General features: G+C 42.0%; 1 protein-coding gene and 1 long non-coding RNA gene across 5 annotated transcripts in view; one reads left to right on the plus strand and one right to left on the minus strand.

The window, feature by feature from the left end:
• The window catches only part of kcnq1.2 (potassium voltage-gated channel, KQT-like subfamily, member 1.2), a 201288-nt gene that overhangs the window by 15708 nt on the left and 157773 nt on the right, over window positions 1–27807 (plus strand). For all 4 annotated transcript variants that reach the window (XM_044124890.1, XM_044124889.1, XM_044124891.1 and 1 more), the window contains exons 3-12: window positions 1386–1476; window positions 8498–8624; window positions 8804–8882; window positions 8972–9068; window positions 12281–12421; window positions 16559–16669; window positions 16797–16892; window positions 18124–18261; window positions 21248–21413; window positions 25040–25066. In XM_044124890.1, coding sequence (XP_043980825.1) covers window positions 1386–1476; window positions 8498–8624; window positions 8804–8882; window positions 8972–9068; window positions 12281–12421; window positions 16559–16669; window positions 16797–16892; window positions 18124–18261; window positions 21248–21413; window positions 25040–25066 — 1073 coding nt within the window. The remainder of the gene's footprint in view (window positions 1–1385; window positions 1477–8497; window positions 8625–8803; window positions 8883–8971; window positions 9069–12280; window positions 12422–16558; window positions 16670–16796; window positions 16893–18123; window positions 18262–21247; window positions 21414–25039; window positions 25067–27807) is intronic.
• LOC122835663 lies at window positions 610–2647 on the minus strand. The gene is made up of 3 exons (XR_006371337.1): window positions 2459–2647; window positions 798–940; window positions 610–718 (listed from the first exon to the last, which is right to left on the minus strand). It is a non-coding gene; the product is annotated as an uncharacterized LOC122835663 (long non-coding RNA).

Consider the following 27807-nt stretch of genomic DNA (forward strand, 5'->3'; position numbering starts at 1 on the left):
CTGCAAAGTAGCTGTGTAGTGCATGCCTGCCAATTAGGTATGAGCAAAAATAATAGATAAAAAAAAGGTGACGCCAAATTAGCCGTTAGCTTTCTCCACTCTAGAGTGCACAGCATGTTACGCCCCTCATCCCAATAAGCATGCGCTATAGGAAATACCTGGCTCATCGACTAAGCTTGAGTTTAGTCGATGAGCCAGGTAACATTTTGACCCATGTTACCTACAATTTCAGGTACACAAACATAAGACGAGACAAAACGGTTTCCGCAGCTTTAGCTGGAGGACTGTTAGCAGCACATTTTTTTGCGAAGGAGCCTGTTTTTAATCACAAAAATGGATGAAAACATTTTCTTTGGAGTAAATCGTTGCTTGTAGGAATAGATTTCAGACATATGTGCCGTCGTTCTGCTAAATAGATCAGTAGATTTTTAAGAAGTTAGTGAATCAAGACTGTACACCTTGACATGCACTGTTGTGATCACTCTCCACAACAGCCTGCAATGAATGCATACGCCAGAAAACCTTCAGCCATGACTTTATTACGCTTTTTGCTTTCTCTTTTCCTTTGCTTGTTAGTCCGGTCTTCCTCCTCCCCACCTTCCTCTTGCACGCTCTTCTTCTTCTTCCATCCTCGGTTAGGTGAGCCGGCCGTGTATGTTTAGCTCAAGAGGCCTTATTTGTAGACGACGTATGTACACTGACAGACGTTTCACCGTTGCTAGGAGATGTGGAAACACCCTGTCAGCTAATAATACAGGCAGGTTGATAAAAAACAGAGGAAAACTGAGACGAAGTACCTCAAACGTCCAACTGTTGAAGGATTTATTCTGTCTTTTAGCTGGAGGCGTTTTGCTTAAATTCATATCTTGCACTGCCAGGAGTTTTTAACAGTATGACAATTTCCACTCTTTGCTTTTTCACATTATGCCATCTGGATTCCCTTTTAAAAAAAAAAACATTAGATTGCCAGTTTCTGCAAAGGTGCATCATGAGCTTCATTCTGAATTCACACCAAATAAGTTATACTCATTCTTACAAGCTAAACTCTAGGTCCAAACTGCAAGGGAAAACGGCAGCTAACATTTCTGCAGACCACGCACATCCTGGTCACAAACTGCTTAGATTTGCCATGGGTATTCGCACCAATTCCACCTCGTCTTCCTCTTTAATAGAAACTTAAAATACACAAATATTTACAAAAAAAACCCTGTTTTGTTTCCCAATAAGTTTTTTTTTTGTACATTTATATTTAAAATCTCTTCATAGACAGTAAAGTGGAACTGAATTCTGATGGATTTTTGTGCATGCAAGTTGGTGGATAAAGCTGATTCTGAAATGTTAATATTTTGTCCTAATAATTGGTTTCTCTGTCTCTCTCTCTGCAGCTTCCTCATGGTCTTGGTGTGTCTTATCTTCAGTGTTCTGTCCACAATAGAACAATATGCAGACTTTGCTTCAGGAACGCTCTTTTGGATGGTGAGTATTTTTTATATATATCTTTATACAGATCATCACTTGGAGTTTAAGTAATTTCATAACGTCATGTAATCACAAAGAGAAATTTTTTTGCCTGTTCATTTTAGGTCTTAGATTTCTTCAGAAGCAACATTAAGTGTTGCTTCAGAAGAAATTATTAATTGTTAATGGGATTAATAATGCATCTTTGAATTGGAAGAATAATCTCATAAGTTTGTTTCTTTTAAATTAGCCCAGAGTGAGAAGCAGTTCCCTGCAGACCTTGTCAGATTTTTTTATTTATCAAACTGAGGAATGTGAAACAAAGTATAATGGTCTGCTAGTGGCATTGAAGATAGAGGAAAAGGGGTAGATTTTATGCCAAAACCTCAGAAATTTTTTAATGAATCCGAAACATTTTCTAGGCAATTGTTGGAAGTTTCCGAGTTTCAAAAGTCAAAAAGTTTCTACAAAAAACCATGTGGGATTAATCTCAGAGAATTTGTAGAAAAAAAGTAGAACGTTTTTGACTTTTTGAAACTCAGAAAAAGAATTTCTCAAATTGTCAAATTTTCTACTCCCTCCCACCCCCCAAATGATTAGTTTTCTGTTATACAGACATTCAAAAAACATGAAAAATAGATTTAAAAAAATGTCAAACGTTCTACTTTTTAACCTCAGAATTTTTCTGATTTTTTTCTAGAAGATTTCTGAAATTAATCTAAAAATCTCAGGGTTTTTTTGTGTCAATTTACTACTTTTTTTTTTTTTTTCTATTTACAATGCCTCAAATATACCATCACAGCAAAGTGGGTGAACAGAAATAGGAGCTTGCCATTGCAGTACCCATTTTTCGCCACATGATGGAGATGTAAGATTTGAATTTGTGAAGATGGAACCTGCCGGCCATCTTGATCCTTCTAAAGATATTACTGAACTTAGGAGACTAATGACCTTTCGCTAACACAAACAATCTGACACACACTGCTTGCACTGCACTTACCCAAAGCTCTTAATGGTTGCATGTCTTTTAAGGCTTTCATGATCACACTCATATAGAACCACTTGGCTCCGCACAGACTGCCCCTGCTGATACTCGCTGGTTAGATTGACTTCTTTGTGGCTTATTTGTCTATTAGGGCCGCTAAGTGATGCAATAAATCGAGGCCTTACAACAGGCCCAGAGAAATTATGGCCGTCGTTTGGAAACCCTACAAAGAGCTTGCATCATCCGTCTCCTGTCAGTACAGAGGGAATATATAAATACACACGTAGCTCCTGAATGCATGCACACAGTGCGCACACTCATACAAAAGCTGCACAAACACACACGTAGTACCTCCCGCCAGAGCCCAGAGAGGACACTGTGTTCTGTAAACGTTTGGTCAGTGCACTTTAATGACTTACTATCACACTTTTCTTTCTTTACTTTTTTTTCTGTTTGTTTGGTTTGGTCTCCCTAAGCTGTCCGGTTTGAACTTTTTCTGTGGAAAGATCATCCTGTGAACGCAACATTTGCACACCTGGCTGCATGTTTATCTTTAAATATTTGGATTAGGTTTAACATCAGTGGTAAAATAAGATATTATCTGCTTTCTTATTTTTTTAAAATTTTTTTATTTTTTAATTTTTTAAATGTGTTTTTATTCTTTTTTTTTTTTATTACTGTGTGCAGTTTGTGTCGGTGTGCTTTCAGGGGTCGGTGTGTCCCGATGGAGAACGCTGGTGGTAGTGACTAAACTTAGAAAGTTCAGGGTCAGCTCACGTCGCTGAATCACAGGCTGCTTGTTTTGGGCGGCACAGAGGACATTAGTCCTTGAGGATATTTGGCCTTCGGGGAAGCTGCCAAAGTCAAGCTAGTCAGGCTGGGCACCACGGCGCACACACACACACACACACACGCACACACCCCCACACACACACACACACACACACACACACACACACACACACCGACACACAAACTTCCAATGCATTATCTTGTTTGCCTTTCTCTTATGCACCCATATTTGCAAAAAATAAAAAATAAATAAAAAATAAAAAAATACACGGGATCAGGTTCTGCTGATTTTTGCAACCTTTACACTTTTTTTGAAATGGCAACTTAAATAAGTATAAATGCTTGTAATTAGATTATATGGCTGCACACTTACGGCAGGACAAAAAGTGAGTGGTTTTTAGAGGCACTAGTCGTGTTTTAAAAAGCAATAAAGACGATTTTCTTTATGTCAATAATAATAAAAATAATTAAAAGTAAGTAGATTTTTAATTTTAAGCTGACTAAAGTTGAGATGTGTGAAAAATCTTTAAAGATAAATGTAACTTTTATTGCTGAAGCTAAACTTTGAATTTTGCCATTTTTAAAATGTTTTATTATTATTATTTATTTATTTATTTTGTGTGTAATTTTTACCTTTTTGTTCTCTGACGTGTATTTATCTTTAAATTTAAATTAGATTTTTATTGTGTAGCACTTCGTTCAGCTGTTGGTTTTAATGGTCTTTATAAATGTAATAAAATTTTTGGGGGTATTCAAAACTTAATTCCAGTTGTTTACTGTTATTCATATATGTTAAAAAAAAAGTAATAATTTTTTAAAAATTAAAATCAAAATGATTGCCACCATTGGTGCCCTGAATAATGCATCCATGCACGCTTTAAAATCATGTGTGCTTTTATTTGTCTCAATAGGACCTTTTGCTGAAAACCTTCCTGTTTTCCCGGGGTTTAAATGTGACATCCTACAGATCTCCATTTGTCTTAGTCAGTGGCCAACAAGCTGAGGAAGAACCCATATTTATCTTGCTATATTTATGCTGAGTGAACAGGATGGGAACGAAGGTAAAACAAAGCTCACGGTTGAAGAATTGCAGCAAAGAGAGGCATCTTGAGATCAATAAGTCTAAAAAACTAATTAAAGCATTCTGGAAGAAAATCTTCTCTGCATTACCATTAATTTTTTTTTTTTTTATTGCACGCTGTATGCTGTCTAATGTAGACCTACTGAACTGTTTGGTCAGATGAGATTCAGATTATGCAGTAAACACTCAGTCATGTTGTTTTGGCTTTAAAAAAAGTGACATGCTTAACATCTTATGGCTGCTGTTGAGTTTGATGGTTTTGCTTTGTTTTCTCAAAACCCCTCTTGTACTTTGGTACAATGCTTTCCATCATAAGTTCTTTGAAATCAGAAATGAAAATAAAAGTCTCAACAGAAAGCTAATTGTGGGCCATTCCTCCGTATTTCAGCAGGAAATCGGTGCAAAATGAGCGGCCATCTTTGTGCAAAGACAAAACGGACAAATCTCCATCCGACCTGGAGAAATGAGGGTTGTCCTGTTGGCACAGAGGAGTTGTTTTTACTGCAGAATTGCAAAATAAAATATAAAAATGCATTTTTTTTTAATTGTTAAAATTCCTTTTATTGGAAAATGTACCCTAACCCCTTATTTTCTGATTTCGCTCAAGTGTGAAATTATTCTGCTGCGATACAGCTAAAGTATTTTAAGGCTGCCTTTACTAGAGATGCCAGTTGCTAAGGATGCTGCAGAAACTCGGACATGAATTTACAAATCTACTTTTTATTTTGCAGTAAATAGAACTCATTGTTAATGTGTCATAATGTTCAAAACCGTTTAAAGCTGACCTAACGGGATCATTTAAATTCAGAGAGAAAACCTGGTCAACCTAATCATTCAGGTAAAAATTATTTCTTAGTAAAATAAGGGAAAATTCTCAAAGCAAATCTGTTTTTAAACAGTGTAGCATATAAATGATTCAGATAAAGTTTCACCAGGTTAGGAAGTATTAACAGGAAACTGATCACGTTTATTACCTTTTATGAATCACACAGCCCAGGTGGCTTTCTGTGTGTGTGTGTGTGTGTGTGTGTGTGTGTGTGTGTGTTTTCTCCTCTCTCCAGAGAGACACCATGCAATCTAATCACATTTTCACATGAGGCTCTTCTGATGTGCTTCGTCCTCCATCCTGGCTTGATGAGATTACGGCCTCACAATCGGGCAGCTGTTTCCAGTAAACACATACTTGCCGGTTTCAGCTACAAACCCCTTAACATCTGGGTGACCCATTTTGTGGAATTATTATTACTAATCTCTTCAAATTTCCCAAATTCATGTGTACCTTTTGACTTTTGGATTTCATCCATCTGTCATGAAGCTGAATAGGTCTGGGTTTGTTTGTTGTTTTTTATTTTAGTGTGTATTTGTGTGTGGGGTTGTGCTTTAGCTACTGTCTCACTATGAAACTATCCTACTTTATCACCAATAGGGAGCGCATTATCAAAATGAATATGCTATTGAAGAGGATTTTGAATTCACGCCCCATTTTGATCATTTATCACATTACAATCACAGGCTTCAACATACTTTTTCTTTTTTTTCTTTTTTTTTACTAAAATTTAATGTGAAAACAAAAATAGTGCATAATTGTAAAATGGGAGGTAAATGGATCATTGTTTTCAAACTTTTTTTGCTAATAAAAATAAAAACATGCTGACTTTGCATTTGTGTTCAACCCCCCCTTACATTAACGCTGCTAAGTAAAATCTACAGCACCTTATTTTCGTCAGAAGTAACCCAATTGGTACAATAAATAACTTTGAAGAGCACAGACTTGTAAGCAATAACCCCAACTTTAAACCCCCTAGAGCATGGCTGTCCGCCTAAACCGATGCAGCAAGCAAGACGATCTGTTTTCTGAGAGGAAAATAGCACGAATGTGGAAGACGTTAATCTGATCGAATGAGACCAACACCGAACTTTTTAGCCTCCACTCCAAAAGAGATGTGTGACGGAAAACTAACAATTCACGTTGCCCTTAATTCACCATCCCTGCATCATGCTGTCAGCAGGAACAGGGAAGCTTAATTAGAATCAGGACTTAAACCTGAGACAGCTGCAATGATAATCTATTAAGTTTGACAACCGTGAATTATCACATTGCAGAGTTGCATCAGTACCTCAGCAGGGTTAGGCCAGCCTGAAATGTTTTGTCCCCGACTGTAAGGTAAGATTTCTCCTTCAGGAGGAAGACTTTTGATGGACAGGTCATTGTTTTGCAGCCTGGTGCCGCTGTGTTATTGCAGCAGGGCTGTCGGTGTTACGTTTCATACGAGGGGTGGTCAGGGAGAGGGCAGCTCAGGCGAGTGCAGTCAATAAGGAGGCCACCCACGTGGCCAATGGCTCCAGCAGGCACTATGGTGGCTAAATATTTTGCAAAGACAGTGTCCAGGAAAACGATCTCCACCAGACAGTGTTATTTAAGTCAGAAACCCTCCAATAATTTAAAAAGATCTGCCCAACAGTGAGTACACGGCAAAAACACAAAATCCTACCAAGTATTTTTGGTCTAGTTTCTAGTGCAAATGTTTTAGTACACTTGACAAAAAAGACAAAACTGACTTACAAGTAAATTCAGCAAGAAATCAGAGCTTGTTTTAAGTCAGTAATTCCTTAATATTGACTTTAAAAAAGTACTACTGCTAGTGTTGGATTATTTCACTTCTAACTACTGTAGTAGTTTTTCATAATGAATTAACTTAAAACTAGCTTCTATATTTTGCTGAAAAGTTTCTTATAGATTAGTTTTGACTTCTTTCAAGCGTCAACCCTCTGCAAAAACATAAAATCTTACTAAGCATTTTTTTTTGGTTTATTTTCTAATGCAAATATCATAGTACACTTGAAATAAGGCAAAACCTGTCTTACAAGTAACTTTCCAGCAAGATATAGATGCTTATTTTAAGTAATTAATTCCTTAATATTGTTGAAAAAGAACTCGTTCTGTTGGCAGATAAATTAATTTATAAATTGGTGGAAAATGTCTTGTTATAAGTGAAATAATCTGCCAACGCAACTAGTGCATTTTCATCAATATTAAGGAATTAGTTACTTAAAACAAAAACATCTTGAAGTTGCTTTTAAGATATTTTTCAAGTTTTTCAAGTATTTGTATGGAAGAGGCCACTGAAAAAATAAAAAATAAAAATTCTGACTTTAATCTCAGAATTTTGACTTTAAAGTTCATCCATCCATCCATTTTCTGAACACCCTTCTTCCCTAATGGGGTCAGGAGGGTTGCTGGTTCCTCTCCAGCTGCGTTCCGGGCGAGAGGTGGGGTTCACCCTGGACAGGTCGCCAGTCTGTCGCAGGGCAACACAAAGACAAACAGGACAAACAACCATTCACACACACACTCACACTTAGGGAGAATTTAGAGAAACCAATTAACCTGACAGTCATGTTTTTGGACTGTGGGAGGAAGCCGGAGAACCCGGAGAGAACCCACCATGCACAGGGAGAACATGCAAACTCCATGCAGAAAGACCCCGGGCCGGGTATCGAACCCAGGACCTTCTTGCTGCAAGGCAACAGCTCTACCAACTGCGCCACTGAGCAGCCCGACTTTAAAGTCAGAATTCTTTTTTTTATTTTTTATTTTTGTTGGCCCTAATCCTCTTCCGTATATTTGCTCTAGAAGCTAGATCAGAAATACTTGGTACAATCTCGTGTTTTTGGCAGTGTATTAAGGTACTTCTTGCACATGAGACTGGACAAAAACACTGGGCAAGATTTTGTGTGTGGTTTTTTTTTTGTATCGTATACACTTCTTTTGCCAGTTAAATCCTATAGAAACACAAGAGATAAACCTTGACCCCTTCAGCCGGTCAGATGCCACATCTTCCTCAGGCCTCCATCGCTTTGCCATTGACCCCGTCACCATACGAGCTGTCATCAACCATGTTATCACGCTCCATCTGGCCTGGAGGGTGGATGGGTGGTCTCTCCTCTTCTTCTTCTTCTGCCTCACACACCTGTCATTGCTCCCTCCGTATCTCATTGCACATCTTGGTGATTGACAATAATAGCTTTAAATTAGCGATAATGCTCGGCGCTGTTATCGCTGCTTTCAGGGCGGACATGCTGTCTCCGTCCACATCCCGTCGTCCTTTTTGTGTACGTTGTGCTGTTTTGTCTCTGAGCCTGTGGAACTGAGGTAACCCTTTCTGCATTGTGCTCCGCAGGAGATCGTGCTGGTTTTGTTCTTTGGCACCGAGTATGTGGTCCGGTTGTGGTCCGCCGGCTGCCGCAGCAAATATGCGGGCATCAAGGGACGCCTCCGCTTTATCAGGAAGCCCATATCAATCATAGGTGCACCTGGCCTTTCTCTTTTGTTCTATTAAAGTCGCTGTGAAAAGTGGTTTTTAAATGTACACATAAATCACCTAATTGGATGATTCCAGTACTAATTCTGCTTTTATGCCTCACGCCATTTTATGAAATCTCAAAGTTGAATTTTTTGCCCGTTTTCCTGTGTCTTTCTCTCGCAGATTTAATAGTTGTGATTGCCTCCATCATTGTGCTCGGCGTGGGGTCAAACGGTCAGGTGTTCGCCACGTCCGCCATCAGGTAGCGTAGCGGTTTTTTTATAAGCTGGTTCGCTGCGTGAAACGGACTCTGATGAATGTGACGGATAAGGCGGCGCCGTGTCGTTCCAGGGGCATCCGCTTTCTGCAGATCCTCCGCATGCTGCATGTGGACCGACAAGGAGGGACATGGCGGCTGCTGGGATCCGTCGTCTTTATTCATCGACAGGTGAGTGAGGGGAAAAGCCAGAAAAGACGAAGTCTGACGCAAATCGAGAGATCGAGATCGACCCTTCCTGGCAAATGTGTTCAGACCCTTGAACTTTGACCAGTTTGTAGATATTTCATTGTAAATTGTATGCTCTATCAACTCAGGAAGCATATAATGATTACGTACAATTTCTTACAAATGAAAATCTGAAGCTGCAGAAAAAAAAATTATTCTATAATGTATTATTCTATTCTACTGTTCAAATAAAATCTATTATCACAAATAATCGTGTAATAAGAAAAAGCCAGGCAGCTACGCTAACATTAACATTGCTAATGTTAATGCTCAAACCTATTTTTGTTTAAACATAAACTGATGGAGTCTGATGCTTTATGGACTCGTTTTAAATACATGCTCTATTTGTTTTTTCCTCTTGTCAGTCACATAATTTACACAGAATCTATAGATATTTTGAGAAGAAAACTTGTTTCTGAATCGAATTGTGAAACTAAAAATCAAAATCAAATCTCTAGACAGTGATGTGTATATAATTTTAGCCCCGAGTTCAACTCACCTCAGCTAAAGCCTAAACTTTTGCCCAGTCTTCTGCACCTCACAGCCAGGATAATCGGACAAGGTTCGGATTTTAAGTCTTGGCATCACGTCTTGACTTTGACTGGGCCAATTTATGATCGTTATTCTGTTGGAAAGTGAGCCTTTAGCTCAGTCGTAAACTTTTTCCAGCCTTTGTCTTCCATGTCGCTGTATTTAGCACCGTCCATCTGACCAGCTGAACAAAAACAAATCCCCCTAGCATGATGCTGCTACCACCATGTTTCATGCTGAGTAGGGGGCAAAAAGTTGTTCTGTTCTTGACATGGTTTCCATATTGCCCAGGTCTACATATTACATAGATACTGTTTGGGTCAATTTGACCCGACAGTCAAGTTGAAGGGTAAAAAAAGATTAAAAAATGTCCAATTCTACATGTTTCCTTGTAGCTATGAGCCATATTTAACCCCACACACACATGCACACGCCGACACACACAAACCCACTTTCTCACTATTCCCTTTACTTCACATTGAATTTGTGAGAAAGCAGGTGTTCACATAACTTTTGACGGGATCCTTTTCTGTTCCTGTGGACAAACTCCACCCACACTGAGTGACATTCAGGAGAAATGGAGGGAAACATCAATACTGTCTGCATGACTCATTTGTCTTGATTTTAATCAGCGGGTCAGTTTGACCCAGAACAAATTATTGTTTTTTTGTGTCTAGGGTTTTTTTTTCAGTGGAAATAAAAAATGTAAATTCCATTTTTTATGTTGTAATGAGTAAATGAGTAGGTTGTCGTCACTGATCCTTAATTTCTGAGAAATAAAAAAACATCATTGCACACAGATTGATTGAAATGGTTAGTATTGGAGTTAATAATCAGATACAAAAATGTTCTGGAGGAATTTTTTGGTTTCTGACACTATTGCATGATTAAACACTCCCCGGGTCAAATTGACCCGCGAACATTTTTGCTGTAAATTAGAAACGAACATACCAGGAGGGTTAAGTGTTTTTTTTTTTGTTTTTTTTTCCTGTGGGGAACAAAAAGGCGGAGGCATAGTTATTGCTTGTACACCGAGTTAAAATCCCCATTAAATTTCCTCCTCATCACATGGCCGTGTGCGTGCGTGAGCAAAAATCTTCAGCAGATCTGGCTTTATAAGGAGAAGAAAAGGAGCAGTCAACCTTGACCGCTGTTTTTCTTTCTCCTCTTTATTATCGTACTCTTGTTTTAGATTTCTCTCTTGTCGATGCACAATGGCGTCAGAGTAGCGCTCCTTTCTCTAATCCCTGGAGAACGCCTTGTTCCTTTTGTCGGGTCAAACCTGACGTTCACGTCTTTGACACATAAAGAGGTGTGGAAGCTAACATTGAGGCTTAAGTGGAGAGGGTCATTAACCTACTTGTAAGTGTGAGTCTGATGTGATTCTTTCCCTTTTCTGTGTTGTTGGGTGATCGAAATGCTTCGCTCGTTAAAGAAGCAGATGGGGAAAGAGTACCTTCAGATCGTCACTGTTGCTCTCCACATCATTCACACAAACCATTTTCTCTTTCAGTGTCTAACTTACAAAGCAGGGAGCACTAATGGTTGACGTGTGGCGATGGCTCAGAGGGAAGCTGTCTTGGGATGTGAAGGTTGTGGGTTTGATTTCATCTTCCTCGTGCCACATGTTCATGTACCCGTGGGCAAGGCACCTAATTTCAAGTTGCCTGACTATCTGAGTCTGAATGTTCGAGATTTTGGTGAAAGTTGCGGTAGTGTAAAGCGCTTCTAGTGGTCCCATTTACCATGTTTGCCTCAGGTCATTATGTTCCCTTACTTCCATCTTTGAGAAGTGAGTGCCAAAAACAAACAAACAGAAAAAAAACCCCACCCAATTTGGTACAAAAGTGAATGAAAGAAGTAAAATCTAAGGCATCTGTGTATGAAAAAAAATCTCAACAGATACATAAGGAGACAATGTAGGTGCATGGTTTCCCCCAGGAAACTGTCCGGGGCAGTCATTCATCCAGCGGCCCGTGACATTTGAAAATATCACTTGATAATGATCTATTCTTGAAAGATTGGAAGATTACTACCTGAACACGAACTATAAAGTCTTAAAACATCCAAACATTTTACAGAGATTTACATAAATGAGCAATGCTTAGCCTGGTGGGGGCACAGGTAAAGCCTGGTGGCCCGCCAGGCTTATAACACGCTGGGGGAAACCCTGAGATGTTTGCTCTTGTGCGCCTGCAAAGTACAAAGAAAACAATTATAATTTATCCATTTAATTGTTTCCCACAAACCTAAAAAGCAGTAAATAAAGTAAAAGGAAAGCATCAAGTCCATAATTAGTCTGTTTTCTTGGTTGATGTTTCACCTAAGAAATCAAACGTGCCTCTTTGTTTCTGTCCCCGACGGAGGGGTGATGCTTTCCCAAGTCCACCTTCCCTCTCTCACATTACCAGCCTCCTGTCTGACTTCACGCTTGTACTGGATTGTTGTTTAATTGAAGTAATCTAACAAGGTTTCGCACTCGACTCAATTCTCTAGAAACCGTGCATCAAACGGGCCTGTCTGTTTAAACATCTCTTCTGTTATGAAAGTCAAGCTGTCAAAGCTGTGCAACCCTGTGCTTTATTTCACCGTTTCTTCTCTTCCCGACCGTCGTTTTCCCTCAGGAGCTGATCACCACCCTGTACATCGGCTTCCTGGGTCTGATCTTCTCCTCGTACTTCGTCTACTTGGCGGAGAAGGACGCCGTGGACGAGGAGGGCAAGACGGGCTTTTCCAGCTACGCCGACGCGCTGTGGTGGGGCGTGGTAAGGCAGCAGACTGAAAGGTTTCAGGTCACCTAGCACATTGAACAGCTTTAAAGTAGAAACGTTATTTTATCTATTATGCAGGGAAAAACCCTCCAGACCTGCTTGGCTCCATGTGAAAAGGAATTGCGCTCTAAACTAGTTGTCTCGTAACAAATTACATCACAAGTGTGTGCGATGTGTGTTTAAGGTCAAGCCACAGCATTTGAATTGCATTTATGTCCAGACTTTAACTAGGCCACTCAAAATCCTTCTTCATCTTCTTTTAAATGGCATTAAATGGCCCACCTTTTGGGATGTGTATTTTTATTTTTTTTTCTCATTTTGCCTCGTGGGCTCGAGCTTACGGTCACAAACCGACAGCTGGGCGTTTCCCTTTTTCACGTTTCTGCTAGAGAGCTGAATGCCTGGTTCCATAATTTGCAGCTAATCACCCAGATCCTGAAGCAGCAAAGGAAGTCCAGCCTGTTACAGCACCACCACCACCAGCAGCACCTCTGAGATCCTCTAAGGATCTTCATGCTGGGTGTCCATAAGAACTGGACCACATCACAGAACCAGACCCGAACATGGAGGAGCAGCGTTTGGTGTTTATGCTCCACTAATCTTGAACAAACTTCCAGAATCCTTTCACTCATCAGTCCGCAGAACGTTTTGCTGATATTTGTGTTATTTCTGGTCAGTAATGGTTTTGACCTTGGAGCTCCCAGCCATCTGTTACCCACTCTCTCTCTCTCTCTCTGTCTCTCTCTCTCTCTCTCTCTCTCTCTTTTTGTCGAATCATGAACAATGACCTCGGGTACTATTAGTGAGGCCTTTAGAGTTGATGCACGCTTGACCCTCGTAGGTCAAGCACTTCCTGAAATGGTCACTTTGTGGAAAATGGCCTTCGAAACGCCTCTGAAGCCTTTTCTAGACTCATCTGTTATTAAACCGCCTCAGCTGTCGGCTGATCTGTTGCTTTTTACTAAATGTCATCGCTCAGCTTCTGTGAAAGCTGCTTCTTAATTCTCCGGGTCTGGTAGCAATCAGGCTTCTGAAAACGGCTTTTGGTATTTAAGGTCATGCTAGTCTGAATTTTAAAATGAGTCTTTATGACCTGAGATATTCAGGCGTAACAAGAAAGCAACATCGGAAGAAATCTGTATGGGAGAACCAGAATCGTCGCCAGAATCGCGAATGCTTCGACTGAAGTCGGCGCCCTGGCTGGAAAGGTCACAGCCAAAACCAGAATTTGTTCTGTTGTTAAAGAACAAAATTACAGTTAAAAAGCACATTTAATTGGAAAATTGAAAGTGGGCTCCGTGATTGGATGAGCGATCATCTTCCCCTTGCTTCTCCTCTCGGTTGTTTTCTGTTTTATGGCGCAGGAGCGAGACAGAAACAGACAACCCAAACGTGTCGACGCTTTTCCCCCGCTCCGCGTCTCCCTCACTCCTGCGTGAAGGCTCGGGTTTCCAGAGGAGTTAATTAAACTTTTGAATTGAAAGTGCGGAATAATGAGAAACCTATGGCAAGCCTTGTGCAGGGGATCAGCCGGACACAAAGAAAACGGTAATAAACCATTCACCTCTTGCATCGTTGCCTCAAAGGACTTTTAGAGCACCAATATAAAGTGTCAGTTCCCTTAATTAAAACTTTAATTGCGGGGTTGCTACCTTTATGTAACACTGGGTTACAAGGATCACGTCGCTCCTCCCCCCTGCTATGCTCAGGCTGTTATTTGTGATTTCTTCTTCTTCTTCATCTTTCTTTTTTTTTCCTGTTCGCAGCACAGAGAAAAAGAACCCCACTCTGGGATTTTCACGTCTTTGTGGTTTTCAGAAACTGTAAACTCGAGAGTCACGATATGCGCTTACAATAGGTGGGATGAGGAATGCAAGCGTGTGTGTGTGCGTGTGCGTGCGTGTGTGTGTGTGTGCGTGTGTGAGTGTGTGCGGGTGTGTGTGTGTGTGTGTGTGTGTGTGTGTGTGCGTGTGTGTGTGCGCGTTGTGATGAAATGACACTGTGTTGATGGGAACCTGCTAAGCTTTTCCACAGCGCGTTCCTTCTCTTGGCACAATCTGGGCGTTGGGATGTGCAGGTGCACCGCACAGCTGGACGACGAGCCAACGCTATGATTCATATCCCCAACTCCTCACCCTAAAGCCTTGCTCTCCTCCCGCAGAACGTCTTTTCCTTGTGCCTGTTTCCTGTTTCCTGTTGCTGATCGTTAGAGTATGGCGCTCATTTCTGTTTACGCTCTGCAATCGAGACGGGGGTTCGTTACTAGATTTGGATCCATACGCTGGGTTATATTGCTGCTGTTGTCAATGGTGGACAAAGTACTCAACTCTGCTTGAGTAAAAGTATTAACACTAGTGATCAGCTAGGTGATGCAGAAGGTCTGCGCCACTTGCAAAACCTTCCGCACAAAAGTGCAATAAAAACATTTTCATTCTTCTTTTCTGTTTTTTTCTTAAAATGTCCCCACAGCAAAAAAAAAAAAAAAAGAAGCGAGTCTTTTTCTTCTGCCCACAAACACAGGTAACAATAAGTAGAACCATAGAAACACCAAACCAGTGAATCCACATGACCACAGCTGCACTGGTTTCTCCGCTGCTGGATTCTGCCTGAACGAAAGCGGGAGCTCGGCTTAACGAGGATGAAGTAATTACAAATCTCAGGTGTGAGGTGTGATTGGTTCCCCTTTTTGTGAGGAGCATAGCAATATGATTTAAGAGAAGGAAATAATGATAATTAAAAAAACAAAAACAAAACCCGCACACAATGTGTCTGAACAACCAAAAAAAAAAACCAATAAATGGATCTGTGGAATGGATTAAATGATGAGCTCAAACAAAGTACAAATAGAAACCAGCTTTAAAAATCCTGGACAAAAATGAACTGATTGGGAAACGTGGCCAAAGTTGGACCTTGTGGATGTGAATAATGTGTGAGTAACGGTGCAGTAAGTGATCAGGATGCGAGTCACTTGGGACTTTAACTGGTGAGGAGACGTGAATGACTGTATGTTGATGAGAGGCGCAGCAAATCATAAGATTTCTTCTTTCTTAATTTTCTCTCTGCTCCATTTTGGACAAATTGTACAAAATTGCATGTCAGCTGGCCTGTCTATTTTTCCTCACATTTATTTATTTATTTTTTCTGCCGGTGGGATCAGATCCCCACTCTGAAACCACGGCAGTGGCTGTCAGCATCACATTGAACCTCAATATTTACATTAAAGTCTGTTCGCTGCAAGGGACAAGACCCTGTACATAATTTAGAAACCAGCCCTCTGACGTGTGTGTGTGTGTGTGTGTGTGTGTGTGTGTGTGTGTGTGTGGCTTGGAGTGGTTTTGGCCCCACACTCTACAATCTGAATGAAAGGACCTGTTTTGTGAATAGAGCATTCCACTCTTATGTCAGGAGGACATTGTTTAGTCATCGGATTTGTGGATGAGTGATTAAATCCCCCCGGAGCGCCGCCCAGCCCTAACACACACCAGCCCGCCTGTCCCGCCTCCCCTCTTTCTTTCTTTCACCCTCAAAGCTCTTTAAAGTATCTCACCTTACATCAGCTGCTTTGTTTTCGGCGGCGCAGCGGTGGCTCGCCCGCCGATGCCCCACAGACACCCACGCTAAGCCGAGCGCGCTCTGAATGTGTCAGAACTGGCTCGGCTTTCAGAGCGGGGCGCACATGCGAGCGCGAGAGCTATTTGTTTTCCCTCCTCAGCCCCGCAAATTCCTGCACTCAGTGAGGATTAGTGGATGGGAATCTCATTCTCCCCCCCCCGGAGAAGAAAGAAACCCAAAAGCCTCCGCAATCGTTCAGACAGTTATGGGGGCAACTGGACAATGGCCGATGAACTTCTTTATTGTCCAAATCGATTTTTAGGGTCTTTGAAAGACCGTTTTTATAGCATTTCCATTTAATTAAAATGAAAGAGGATTGAATATAGCTGTTTTATTTGACATTAAAGTTTCATTTTAAGCGAGACCTCTGTAGTAAATGTGTGATAATTCACTGGAGGAAATCCCAGCTTTCGTTCTCATGAACACTTCATGAGTCCGATTGGGGTTTTTGTTTTGGATGACAGTGGTTGGTATGAGAAAATCTCAAACCATTTGTTTTTTTTGTTTTTTTCCCCTCAGGTGACAGTCACCACCATCGGATATGGAGACAAAATTCCTCAGACGTGGATAGGGAAGGCCATTGCCTCCTGTTTCAGTGTCTTCGCTATCTCTTTCTTTGCTCTACCTGCTGTAAATACAATTTTACCTGGATCATGTGCAGTTTTGCATTTGGATGCATTATCTACTTACTTATGGCCTCTAAATTCAAAGTAAAATATCTTGAGTATTGAAGTTGTGCTGTACTTTTCCCGTTTAGGGGATTTTGGGTTCAGGATTTGCCCTCAAAGTCCAGCAGAAGCAGCGACAGAAGCACTTCAACAGACAGATCCCTGCTGCGGCCTGCCTCATCCAGGTAATCGCCATGGAAACCTGCACTGCTTTCTCCGCAGACAAGTGGAAGCGTTTTTATTTTACAAGTATCCCTGTTAAAGTTGTCCAATGTGATTTTGTTTTTTTACCAACAATTTTTTGGTAGTCATAAAAGCTGAAACTCAAATGAAATCGATTCTTGTTGATACAGACTGGAAGATTCAAACAAGTTTGAAGGTGCTTGAATAATAATAATAAAAATGCATTTCAAAACACCCAACCACACTTAATAACATTAAAAACATAAATTAAGCAGTAGGAAAAATGGCTATACCATTTTTCTTCTAACTTCAACAGATGAGTTTTGAGTTGAGGCGCATTGTGTTCAGTGAGACTTTTTTGCAACTTTACAATTTGCTACGTTCCCTTCTCTTCATTATGAGTAATTCTACTTCCTGTCAGCCAAATCAACTGGAAGGCCCCGCCCCCCCAAAGTCAGACGATACACCCCAAAATTGGGAGAATTTCTCAAAACGCCGACAACAATTGTGAGCTGTGGTGAAAACAGGCTTACTTTACAAGACACACTTGTAAGAGTACATCTAAATCAACGCCACGTGGAGCGACTGCAACGCTAAACTGAGCAAATTAAAAATGGCAGGCGAAAACTGCAGCTTAAATAATATAATAGGTGTGAACAATGGCTACTTGGGTTAACCCTAAACTCATCTGTCTCTGCTTTTTGCCCGTCTGTCGCAACGTGTGTGAAAAGGGATGCTTTCATAAAACGTTGTTCTCTAATTATGAACAGTGCTAAACCAGTGTTGGCATCAATATGTAAAGATTGGATTTTCTTTCACACTATAAACAATTTCTACCTCTCTTATCTCACCCACATTCTCTTATTTACCTGATGGTTACTATATCTTAAACTGATCAAAGACACACTACACAGGGCTCTGGATATTATGGCATTCTAGCCAAATGACTCTAAAAGTAACGTTTGCCAGCAGATACCTGATCAGATCGTAATCTGATTGGTACACAGTCACTAAGATTCACTTGCGTAGTGCTGGCTTCCTCTCTCTCTCTGGTTTCCTCTAATTGAAGCAACCTGCGAAAGAAACCAGAGGCTGTTTAACGTTGTGTTGCACGCCGTGTTCATTAATGCCGGAGACGTTGCTGTACCCGAACGCCACAGCAGGCAGTTTGGGTTTTGTGCCGTTCGTTCGATTTTTCGCATTTGTCGTTTGTGACGACGTCGTGTTTTCCAGACACTCTGGAGGTGTTACGCTGCGGAGAAACCAAACGGCTGTGCTGCTACGTGGAAAATGTACGTCTTGACTCCAGAGGGCGTGGCCGCAGCTCAAGCAGACAACGGCAGTCCGAGCATCAAGAAGCTCAACCTGGCGGTAACTGCTTCCTTCGCTTCAGTTCATCCCAACTGTTTGTTAAAAGTCACTTCATGCATTTCGCCAGAGAGTTCCTCAGAGCCAAGCTGAATGATTTCGCATTAAGACGCGTGGACGTCAAAGCGCTGTTGGGCTGCATTACCTCATATTGCATGTGACCCTGACTGTATTGCCTTTTTGTGCTGTTCACCTTTTGCAACAATATTAGCTATACTGTGCGGGGACCATACAGCATAAAAAGGGCGAGCGGAGTTCCCACTAATAAACACACACGCTGAGGGACACAATGCCCAGAAGACACAAATAGCCACACACAGCAGCTCCTCCTACCCCAAAAGGCTCGACTCCAGCAGGATGACTCGAGGCCTTTGTCTTCGCCGGACAAAAACCCAGTCAGTTGAGATGATGTCACCACCGCCTTTCTCATGGGAGTAAACCTTTGTCAAGTAGTACAACGACAAAAAAATCTTTGTGCCGCATTGGGCCCACACGTATTGGAGAGAATGGAGGCTGTTTCCGCTCTTTTCTGTTTCTCCTCTGTCCTTCCTCTCTTCTGCCTCTTCTCAGTCTTTCAAGATGCTCCCCCAGATCCTCCTGTAACCGACTCGCTGTCACTCTCCTCTCTCTTCTCTGCCATTGTTGCTTTTATTGCTGACGGTTTTCCTTCGCTCATTCACAAGTTTTCACCAAGTGTGTCACTGTCGTCTTATCGTTTTGTTTCCTTGTGAACCGTTCGGCGCTCTTTCGTAATTTCCATCAATGACTCAAGAAATCATTTGTCCATTCAGACTTAACTGCATGTACATTTGGCCAATGGTCTGGCCCAGTCAGTCTAAGTACTCAAGCTACATTGAAAGGTCACCTTCGTAATTTTGACCGTTTGCTTCGCGGATCTGCCTGGAGACCGCACGCTCATTGACTCACGTAGCACGCAGCTATGACTTCACTCCACTAAACAAGAGATTAAACAGGCAACACTTATATCATCACAGTTCACGATTTGGTGAGACTGGGACGTGTAATGGAAGAAACGCTTTGTGTTAAATCATTGCTTCTGGCACGGCCTACCCTCTTACACCAGGGTGGGTGGCTGAATAGGTTCAGTTATTATTCAGAGAAAATTGTGCTTTTTTTTTTTACAGCAAACGGGGAACGACGGCCGAACAACACTCCGGCTTTTGGCAGAAAACCCCCCCCCCCAAAAAAACTCACAAACGCACGGGTCCATCTTGACGTTTAGTAACGGTTCAGGCTGCTGGTGATGTAACACTACAGAAGGTATTTCTTGGCACTTTTTGGGCCGCAGCAAACTGTATAAGTGTTGCTGCAGATCACAGAGCATCCATCTCCTGATGGCCACTTCCACCAGGATGCATCTCCATGTCTCAAAGCGGCATGGCAACCAGTTCACAGGTCTCCGTTGTCCTCAGCAGGTACCAGATCTCAGTTCAGTAGACCATCACATCAGCTACTTTACTCTTGTTCTCCCTTGATTTGGCAGTAGTGTGTGAAACAAGGAGAAAATACGTGAAGTGAATAAAAGCAGTGAAAACCACAATGAGTGTTTGCTGAAGAAGTCGGATGTTCTGCATATTTGTAGAAAAAAAGAAAAACGCTGGGAGAAAGTTATCTGGTGTTTAGACGTCAGTCATTAGCGAAATTGAAGAATCCTTCATATCACTATTGTGAATAAATAGGTATGTTTTCTACGTGCTCATTTTATTAGTGTTTTTATTATCAGGTTACTTTTCGCTTTAACTTGAAAAGAAAGTTCTTGCCTGTCTCATTAACGGCTGCTGTGCAACACAATCCCTGCTCTTCCTTTACAAAAGTGCGCAAAACGTTGTCGATACTCTCCTCTCGTCGAAAAAACACAATTTTGCAATTGCTGTGTTTCCATTAAATAAGAAATGCTCACGCGGGGAGTTATTAAAAATCATGAAAAATCTAAGATATATCCATAATTCGGCCAACAGAGGAGACGCAGGCGCCTTTTTCAGGCTTTCGGCCCTTCGTACGTCTGTGTGGCGACGTATTCAGTGTTCTTGGGACGTTGTAGCCTGCAGTTTTACAGAAGAGCTGTGGATTCAACGCTTTTGAATCAACGCTACTGCTTGAATAAAAGAATTTTGAGTTTCTTAAGGTTTGTTTGAAAGTGCAAAACTTTTGTCCCACACTCAACTTTTCAATTTCTTAGTCTTTCTCTCTGAGCCAATTACGGCTTTAGACTTGCACAGAGTACCCAAGACAAAACAGTGTCAGGTATTACACCTTTCTAAGCAGCATTGTTAGACTTTTCAGCTAAGTATATATCGCTACCTAATAAAGTTCTTGACTACCTATTAAAATATTTTGGGGACAGTAATGACTTGTGATTGAATGGCGTTGAGATTCCGCTTTCCGGACAAAAAGCTGAAAACTGAACAGATTCTCTGAGGGTGAAACCCTGAAGGGTGAGGTACATTTTGGTGACATCCATCCATCTGTCAGGTTTTTCGGCTGTGTAAGGAAGCCGGAGTTTCCAGGGAGAAACCGTGCACCCGCAGGGAGAACATGCATCCACAGCTCAGGATTTGAACCCACGACCTTCTTGCTGCAGGGCAACAGCGCTGCCAACTGTTCCAGAAATGTGCAGCTCCTCTGTCGTTCTCCTCCCTCAACCTTTCGCAGCTGTTCTGGTGATCATTTTGAGTGTAAAACTACTTGACTTGAATTTTACGCTCCTTCAAACCAGAAATAGATTTCATGTGAGAGTGTTCATGACCCATCTGTTGCTGCGTCTGCAATGACGTGGATGTCTCTCTAATAAGAGAAGAAAGTCAGGAAAAATCATTAAAACGTCAAACATGACCTCGTCCTTTTTTTTGTTTGTTTTGTTTTGTTTTACTGTTAACTCTCTTGTATTTATTACACTGTTATGATAAGTAGGTTATTTACAGTTTAATCATGATGACAGCGGTGACCTGATGTTTCCTCTTTCTGTCAGAAAAAGGGGACTAAAAGACGGCTGAAGTCCAAAGGAACCGGATCTTTGGGTGTTGCCTCAGAGAGGGCCGTGTCGATCCCTCAAATCACCTATGATCACATTGACGACTCGGAGGAAAAGAAGGACGTCTCGTTTTTCATCAAAGAGCCAAGGGGGACAGCTGAAGGTAAAGCTCTACTGGAAAAAAAAAAATTAATCTTTACTCTCATATCACTTTGCTGTACAGTTTGAGCTACAAACTCGTATCAAATGCTTATTTGTAACATGCTCTGACTGAGCTCCTTTCACTCTGGCAGCTGTTTCAAAGGAAGCCTGCTAACCTTTCTTAAATTGCAATTCTTCCATCAGTCCAAGCGCACGAACTTGCCAAGATTACGCATGAGAGCTCCAAATCCCACTTTATTGCCGCTTGATTAAACCCAGTCCCTCTGGATCTCCTGACAAGAGATTTGTTTTTTAAACTTGACACCTCGAAACGATTCTCGGAGAGTGTTTGGAAACAGGAACTCATACGGCAGTGCTGTTGGCTTTGCTGGTTTAACACGGGTGAAACAAAGCTTTGCTGAATGAATTCAGAGGTATTCACCATATAACCCTCGACCGTTATCGAATCGTGCCACATTACAGCTGCCAGCTTCCTTGTATTTCGATGGGATTTTGTATCCAACGCAAAGTGGTGCACAATTAAACAATGGAAAGGAAAATGTTACATGATTTTCAAAATCCATCCATCCGTCCATCCATCCTTTGACTTCTGCTCATCTGGAGTCATGAGTCATGGCAGTAGGGAGGCCCAGACCTCCCTCTCCCCAGACACTTGCTCCAGCTCCTTCGGGGGAATCCCAAGGCGTTCCCAGGCCAACCAACAAACATAGTCCCTCCAGCGTGTCCTGGGTCGTCCTCTGGGTCTCCTGAACCCAGGATGTACCCACAATGCCCCACCAGGAAGGCGCCCAGGAGATATCCTAACCAACCAGATGCCTGGGCCACATCAACTGGCTCCTCTCAACATGGAGAAGCAGCAGCTCTACTCTTGAGTCCCTCCCCGATAACAGAGCTTCACACTCCATCTCTAAGGAAGAGCCCAGACATCGGAAGCTCATTTTGGGCGCCTATATCTGCAGTCTCATTCTTTTGGTTAATACACAAAACTTGTGACCATAGCAACGTAGATCAACCGATAAATCAAGAGCTTTGCTTTTTGTCTCAGTTCTCTCTTTACCAAGACAGACCGGTACATCCCCTACATTGCTGCAGACACTGCAGCAGTCTGTCCATCAATCTCCAGCATTTTCCCCTCATTCGTCAACAAGACCTTGAAACACTTAAACTTCTCCATTTGGAGCAGCACCTCTTCTCCAACCTGGAGAAGGCACTCTATCCGTTTCCAGCTCACCATCATGGCCCTGAGGCACTGATCCTCATCATCAGATCGGTCCAGCGGAAGCTGTAGATCACAACCTGATGAAGCCAACAGAACCAGATCATCAGCAAAGAGCAGAGATGAAATTCTGACCCATCTGCTGTGGGGTTCAACATAGGAACAAAACATCCTGCGATACTAAGCAGACACCTCACTCCCCTGCTTCAGCGTTGACTGAGGTCTGGGCTTCCCCTTTTAGGTTTTTTTTTTTTGTTTTAATTTCTACTTACTAAATCTACAACCAATGTCTATGTCACAGAAAATACACTTCTTAATTTGTTTGGAGGCATCAGAGCATCCATGGAAAGGTGTAGTGTATTCAGTTTTACAGGGACACACAGTAAAGAGGAGAGAAGATCTGTGTTAATAGTGACCTCCAAAAATGACTCTGGCTGCTGACAAATGTTCTGTAGCAAACCTCTGAATCTTTCAGCGAACAGTTGTGTGTGTGATAAGATTAAATTACACACAGGTGGACTATATTTACTAATTGGATAACCTCCAAAAGCAATTGGTTGCACAAGAGTTTACTGAGGGGTATCAGATTAAAGGGGGTTGGATGCAAATCCGCACCAAACCCTTCGGACATTTTTTTCATCCACAACACGACCTTACACTTCCTGACACAAGTTTGTGATGTTAAAACGACAAGTTCAGTGGGTACTTCTGTAAAGCACATTTAGACATTAAATGATGTCATGCTACCTTAGCGGCCTTGGAAATCCATGATCTCAGCAAAAAAAACAAAAAAAAAACAAATAGTTACGCTCTGAGGGGAATTTGTTGTTCAAAACAGCCTGATTGTGAACGGCATGTTTTTATGGCACTTCAGAAATGCCTTGCACACAGGTCGTGCTTTTGTGTTGTCGAGATTATTTGTGAAAAACCTCGCTCACACCTATTCATTTTGAGTGAATGGGTAGGTGTGTCCAACCTTTTTCACCGCTGCCGTGTGTTTATGTCTTCGCCGGAGTCGGGAACAAAAGCTTAGGAATAGAGTTGCTGGCGGTAAGAGAGTAACGATAACGGAGCAAGTTGGTTCCTCACCGCCGGAGAGCGAGAAAACAGACATGGAGAGCACTTTGAGCCTCTCTGTAGTGTTTTACATTATGGTGGGAGAAGCTGTTATGGGATGGCTCCTCATTTTCACGCAGTAAACAGAAACCCTGTCCTCCTCCATTCGGAGCCAAGATGGCTACCAGGTGGCTCCCTTAAGCCACATGGAAACCATTACTGCTTCAGTGGTGATTAGAGGTCATAGTTACAAGCTCTTTACGGTTTCTGGCCCCCCTCCCTCCCCGCCACCCCTCGCTGGCCACAGACACTCATCAGGCTTAAATGGAGACTACTTTAAAATCCCAGCTTGTCAAAGTTACAAGTGGGAATTTCTTGTAATCCCGTTTACAGTTCACCAAGGCAGTCACATCAAAGCCGATGTGTTTATGATGGCACACATGGCAAAGATTGATCAAAGAGGATTAAATCAACAGTTTGATCTGTGTGCGTCTAAATTCGGGATGATTTAAAATGTACATGCAGACAATGTACTGCGGATGGCGGGGGCTTCCACGGGGGAGGTGGTTTGGCTTCCTGTGTTAAAAGCCATCCCAAGCAAATTAACTGACCCAGATTCCAGGTTAATAAACAGAGTTTATGAGTTTTTCCTGTCAAAGCGCGCCGTCATAAAAAGAGCTGCAGTGACATAAACCTGACAAAAAGGCAAACCATCACTACGAGAGCAGCTACCAACACCAGGAAGAGCTTAAGTTTTCCGCTTAATTGGGTGGATCTTGGAAAATGAGCAGACGGCGCGGTCGCATGGGAAAGAAGCAATAAAATTCAAGAGATGTCAAACCGCTCAGACAGCACATTAACATCCTGCCTTCATGTATTGGAAATTTCTCGTGTTCGTGTAACAAATACTCCACAGTCGTCGTCGGTACACAACAAACGTGACGGTCCCCTTCAACGTCCACAAACCGAGGGGACGACGCCACAGTCTGCAGCCTGCAGCCTGTAATTATAATGGACGAGTTGAAGAACAGGGGGTTTGTGTCGGATACGTCAATGAATATGTCACCGAATCTAAAACAGTTTTTAAACATGGTGCATGGAGCTAACAAATAATTTTTTTTTCAACCATTGTATGCAAATTTAACTGAGTAGAAAGGTGACTAATCACTGACTTGTATTGATCTTCTTGTATTCATTGTGTTTTTCTTACATTGGAAACATTAAAAAGTCCTAAATATTCCATGTTATTTGGTTAGCTTGCTTGTTCTTTATATATATATTTTTTTAAAAAAAGGAGATTTACCTTTTCTCATACCTTGTTATAGCTTCCTTATATTTGCCGTTTTTTTTTGCAGGGATTACCAGGATGTTCAGGAAAACAGGTGAGTTCTTCATCCAACCATTAAATGAGACATATTTGCTACAAGGCTCAGTGCCTTGCAAAAGTATTTCTACCCCTTTAGCTTCGCTGTATTCTGTTAGAATTCATGTAAAATTTGCCAAACCGATACGTAATCTTTACATTTCCTATTGCAAATCGGAAGTGCGTGCCATGCATATGCAATTAGCAACTAAATAAAGACACTGAGCCAGAGGTGTCTAGTTTAGTCTCATAAATCCAGATGTTTTGTGAAGGCCTCAGAGGTTTGTTTCTGAATATTAGCGAACACAAGGCATTGTGAGCACAAAAGGAAAATTGCAGACGGGTCAAGGATGAATTGGAAAAAGAACAACACAGCTCTCCAAAATGACCCTTAGCTGAAAGGCCAATGCAGTGATCCAGACATGAAATTGTCTTTATGTTTTTTTGTTGGTGTATCCTTACAAAACAAACTACAGATAAAACAATTAAGCGTTCTCATATCTGAGAAACAACCAACCAATAGTTTTGAGCAGTTGACTGTTTATATCTGTGCAACGTTGATGGGGACCTGCCTTAAGATGCTTGCAGTTGTATCTGCTGCAAAAAGGCAAAACTTTTTAATTTGTGAAAGAAAAAGGAAAAAAAAATCCTGTGGGGTCTGAATAGTTTTGCAAGGTGACCGCATGTTTTATGTGACTGCTTGCATCAAGTCGATGCTCTGGGTGACCCGGCCTTCAGGTTCTCCTTTACGTCTTCTCTCTCTGCTACTTCTTTTCACGTTAAAGCAGACACACAACTTGTACAAGTGACGCAAAAGTATTTTTCACTGTTTGCCAAGGAGCCACTTCACTAAGTACTTCTATTTACTATTAAAAACCCGTCTGTGTTAATCATTAGCCAGCCTGTCCCTTTAATGTGGCCCAGACTGTATTTCAATTAGACTTACTGGCTGGCTGAGCCTTTGTCCTCAACCGGACCAAACCAGAGCCAAACAGAGACACTCTCAAGCGCTGGTCCCGAGTTGACCCGGCCTGTTTTCTTTACTCGGTGTCCTGCCAAGAGAATGGGTGAGCGACGGGACTTGCGTGGCTAGATATGGACCAAGTCCTCGGGGAAACGGAGCACACACAGGCTGGGACGCTAGAGAAAGGTAGAGAGGTGGGGAGCGAGGGGAGATGTAGAGTTGATAAGCTGCCATTGTGGAGCTGCAGTGGTTAGAAATGAACGGCTCATTGTCTGATTTGAGTCGTTCCACTTATCCGTCTGGCTCAGACCGGCTCCCCCTGCCTGAGAGAATAACTCAACGCAGTGCAATTTCTCTGTCTCCTTATCATTTCTGTTCTCCTCCTTTTTCTTTCACTGGACAGTCAAATCAGCCGCTTATCAAATTGCAGTCGTTTTCAGGCTCTAAAACAAATTCAGAACCACATAAAACGGATCCCTGAAGGCAGCTCTGGTCATATCTGGATATCCTACCTATTCTCTCACTTCCACTTCCGCTCTCATTGCCCGTCTCCACCTCCACATTTGACATTGTCAGGCAAAGCGGATGATGGAATACAAGTGGCTTTGAAAGGCTTTCACTTGAATTGGAATGGTCATTCAGTACTTGGACGCAGATTTGCCTCGCCATTCTTCATCACAATGGAGGCTTGGTGCTTTGGAGGAGAGACACGTCAAACTCTGCTGACAGTCTGGCTGCAGGTCAAGACCCGGCTACACATGTTGTTCTTTGCTGTTGTTTTAAGCCGCCCCAGTCGACCAGCCAGCTGCACTGCTGAAGTGGAGCTCTGCAGCTCCTCTCTCTCTCTCTTTCTCTCTGGCTGTGTCGGGTCCAGACTTCTCTGAATAAACCTGAACTTTTCACTTTTGGTCGCATCGCAAACGTGAATGTCTAACGTGATTCTTGTCTTCTGTCATACTAACGCACAGTTGATTCATCATACAGGAGATGGAGGAAATGATTTTATGTTTTTTTTGTTTGTTTTTACAAATAAAAATCTGTAAAGTGTGGTGTGCATTTACATCCAGCCCTGCTTTACCCTGAAACACCTAAACAAATCTGAGAATAATTAAATCTCGGTATAAATCAAGCTGTCCTAAGGCCACGAATGTGTTTTATAGAACATTCCCAAAAAATGCTAACTCTGGGGGAGCTGCAGCTGCTGTTTTGTTGAGTACCTCATAAATGTGGCCTTAAAGGGCCAGTACCATGTAAAATTTACTCTGTTTTAGCTTTTCATCATGTTACAAAGTTACTCCCTCATCAAGAACGTACCTTTCATTCTTTCTTGCAAGTTTGAGAAATCCTTTTATCTCCCGTGGCAACCATTCAGCTGTGCAAAACGACCTGGACAGACCTAGCTCCACCTTCGAGGCGTAGCTCCTACTCTGAGTTGCAGGTCCAACCCACTCAGCTTCTGCCTCACAGAACAGCCCTTCCCTGCGACTTTCCACTCAGGTCCTGCAGACTAGCCAGCAGCAATTAGCAAAGAGCTGGTAGGACTGTGCATCTCCTGAGCTCATTAAGGAGCTACTTCTCAGTGAAATGATGAGAAAGACGGGGGTTAACAGGGGAGCCATGCTGATGACTTCCAGAAGGCGGAGTTTCAGAAGGAGCGAGAGTTCCTTAAAGAGACAGAGGCCCAATTTCAAGACGTCAAAGTAAAATTTCTTTCAAGCCATATTTGGTATTTATATCGCATTTTTTAACAACTGAAGCACTGTGTGCCTGGAAAACTCAGAACACCGCCCCTTTAA

This window comes from Gambusia affinis, linkage group LG08 (assembly GCF_019740435.1).
Source record: "Gambusia affinis linkage group LG08, SWU_Gaff_1.0, whole genome shotgun sequence".
In the NCBI taxonomy this organism is placed as follows: Eukaryota; Metazoa; Chordata; class Actinopteri; order Cyprinodontiformes; family Poeciliidae; genus Gambusia; species Gambusia affinis.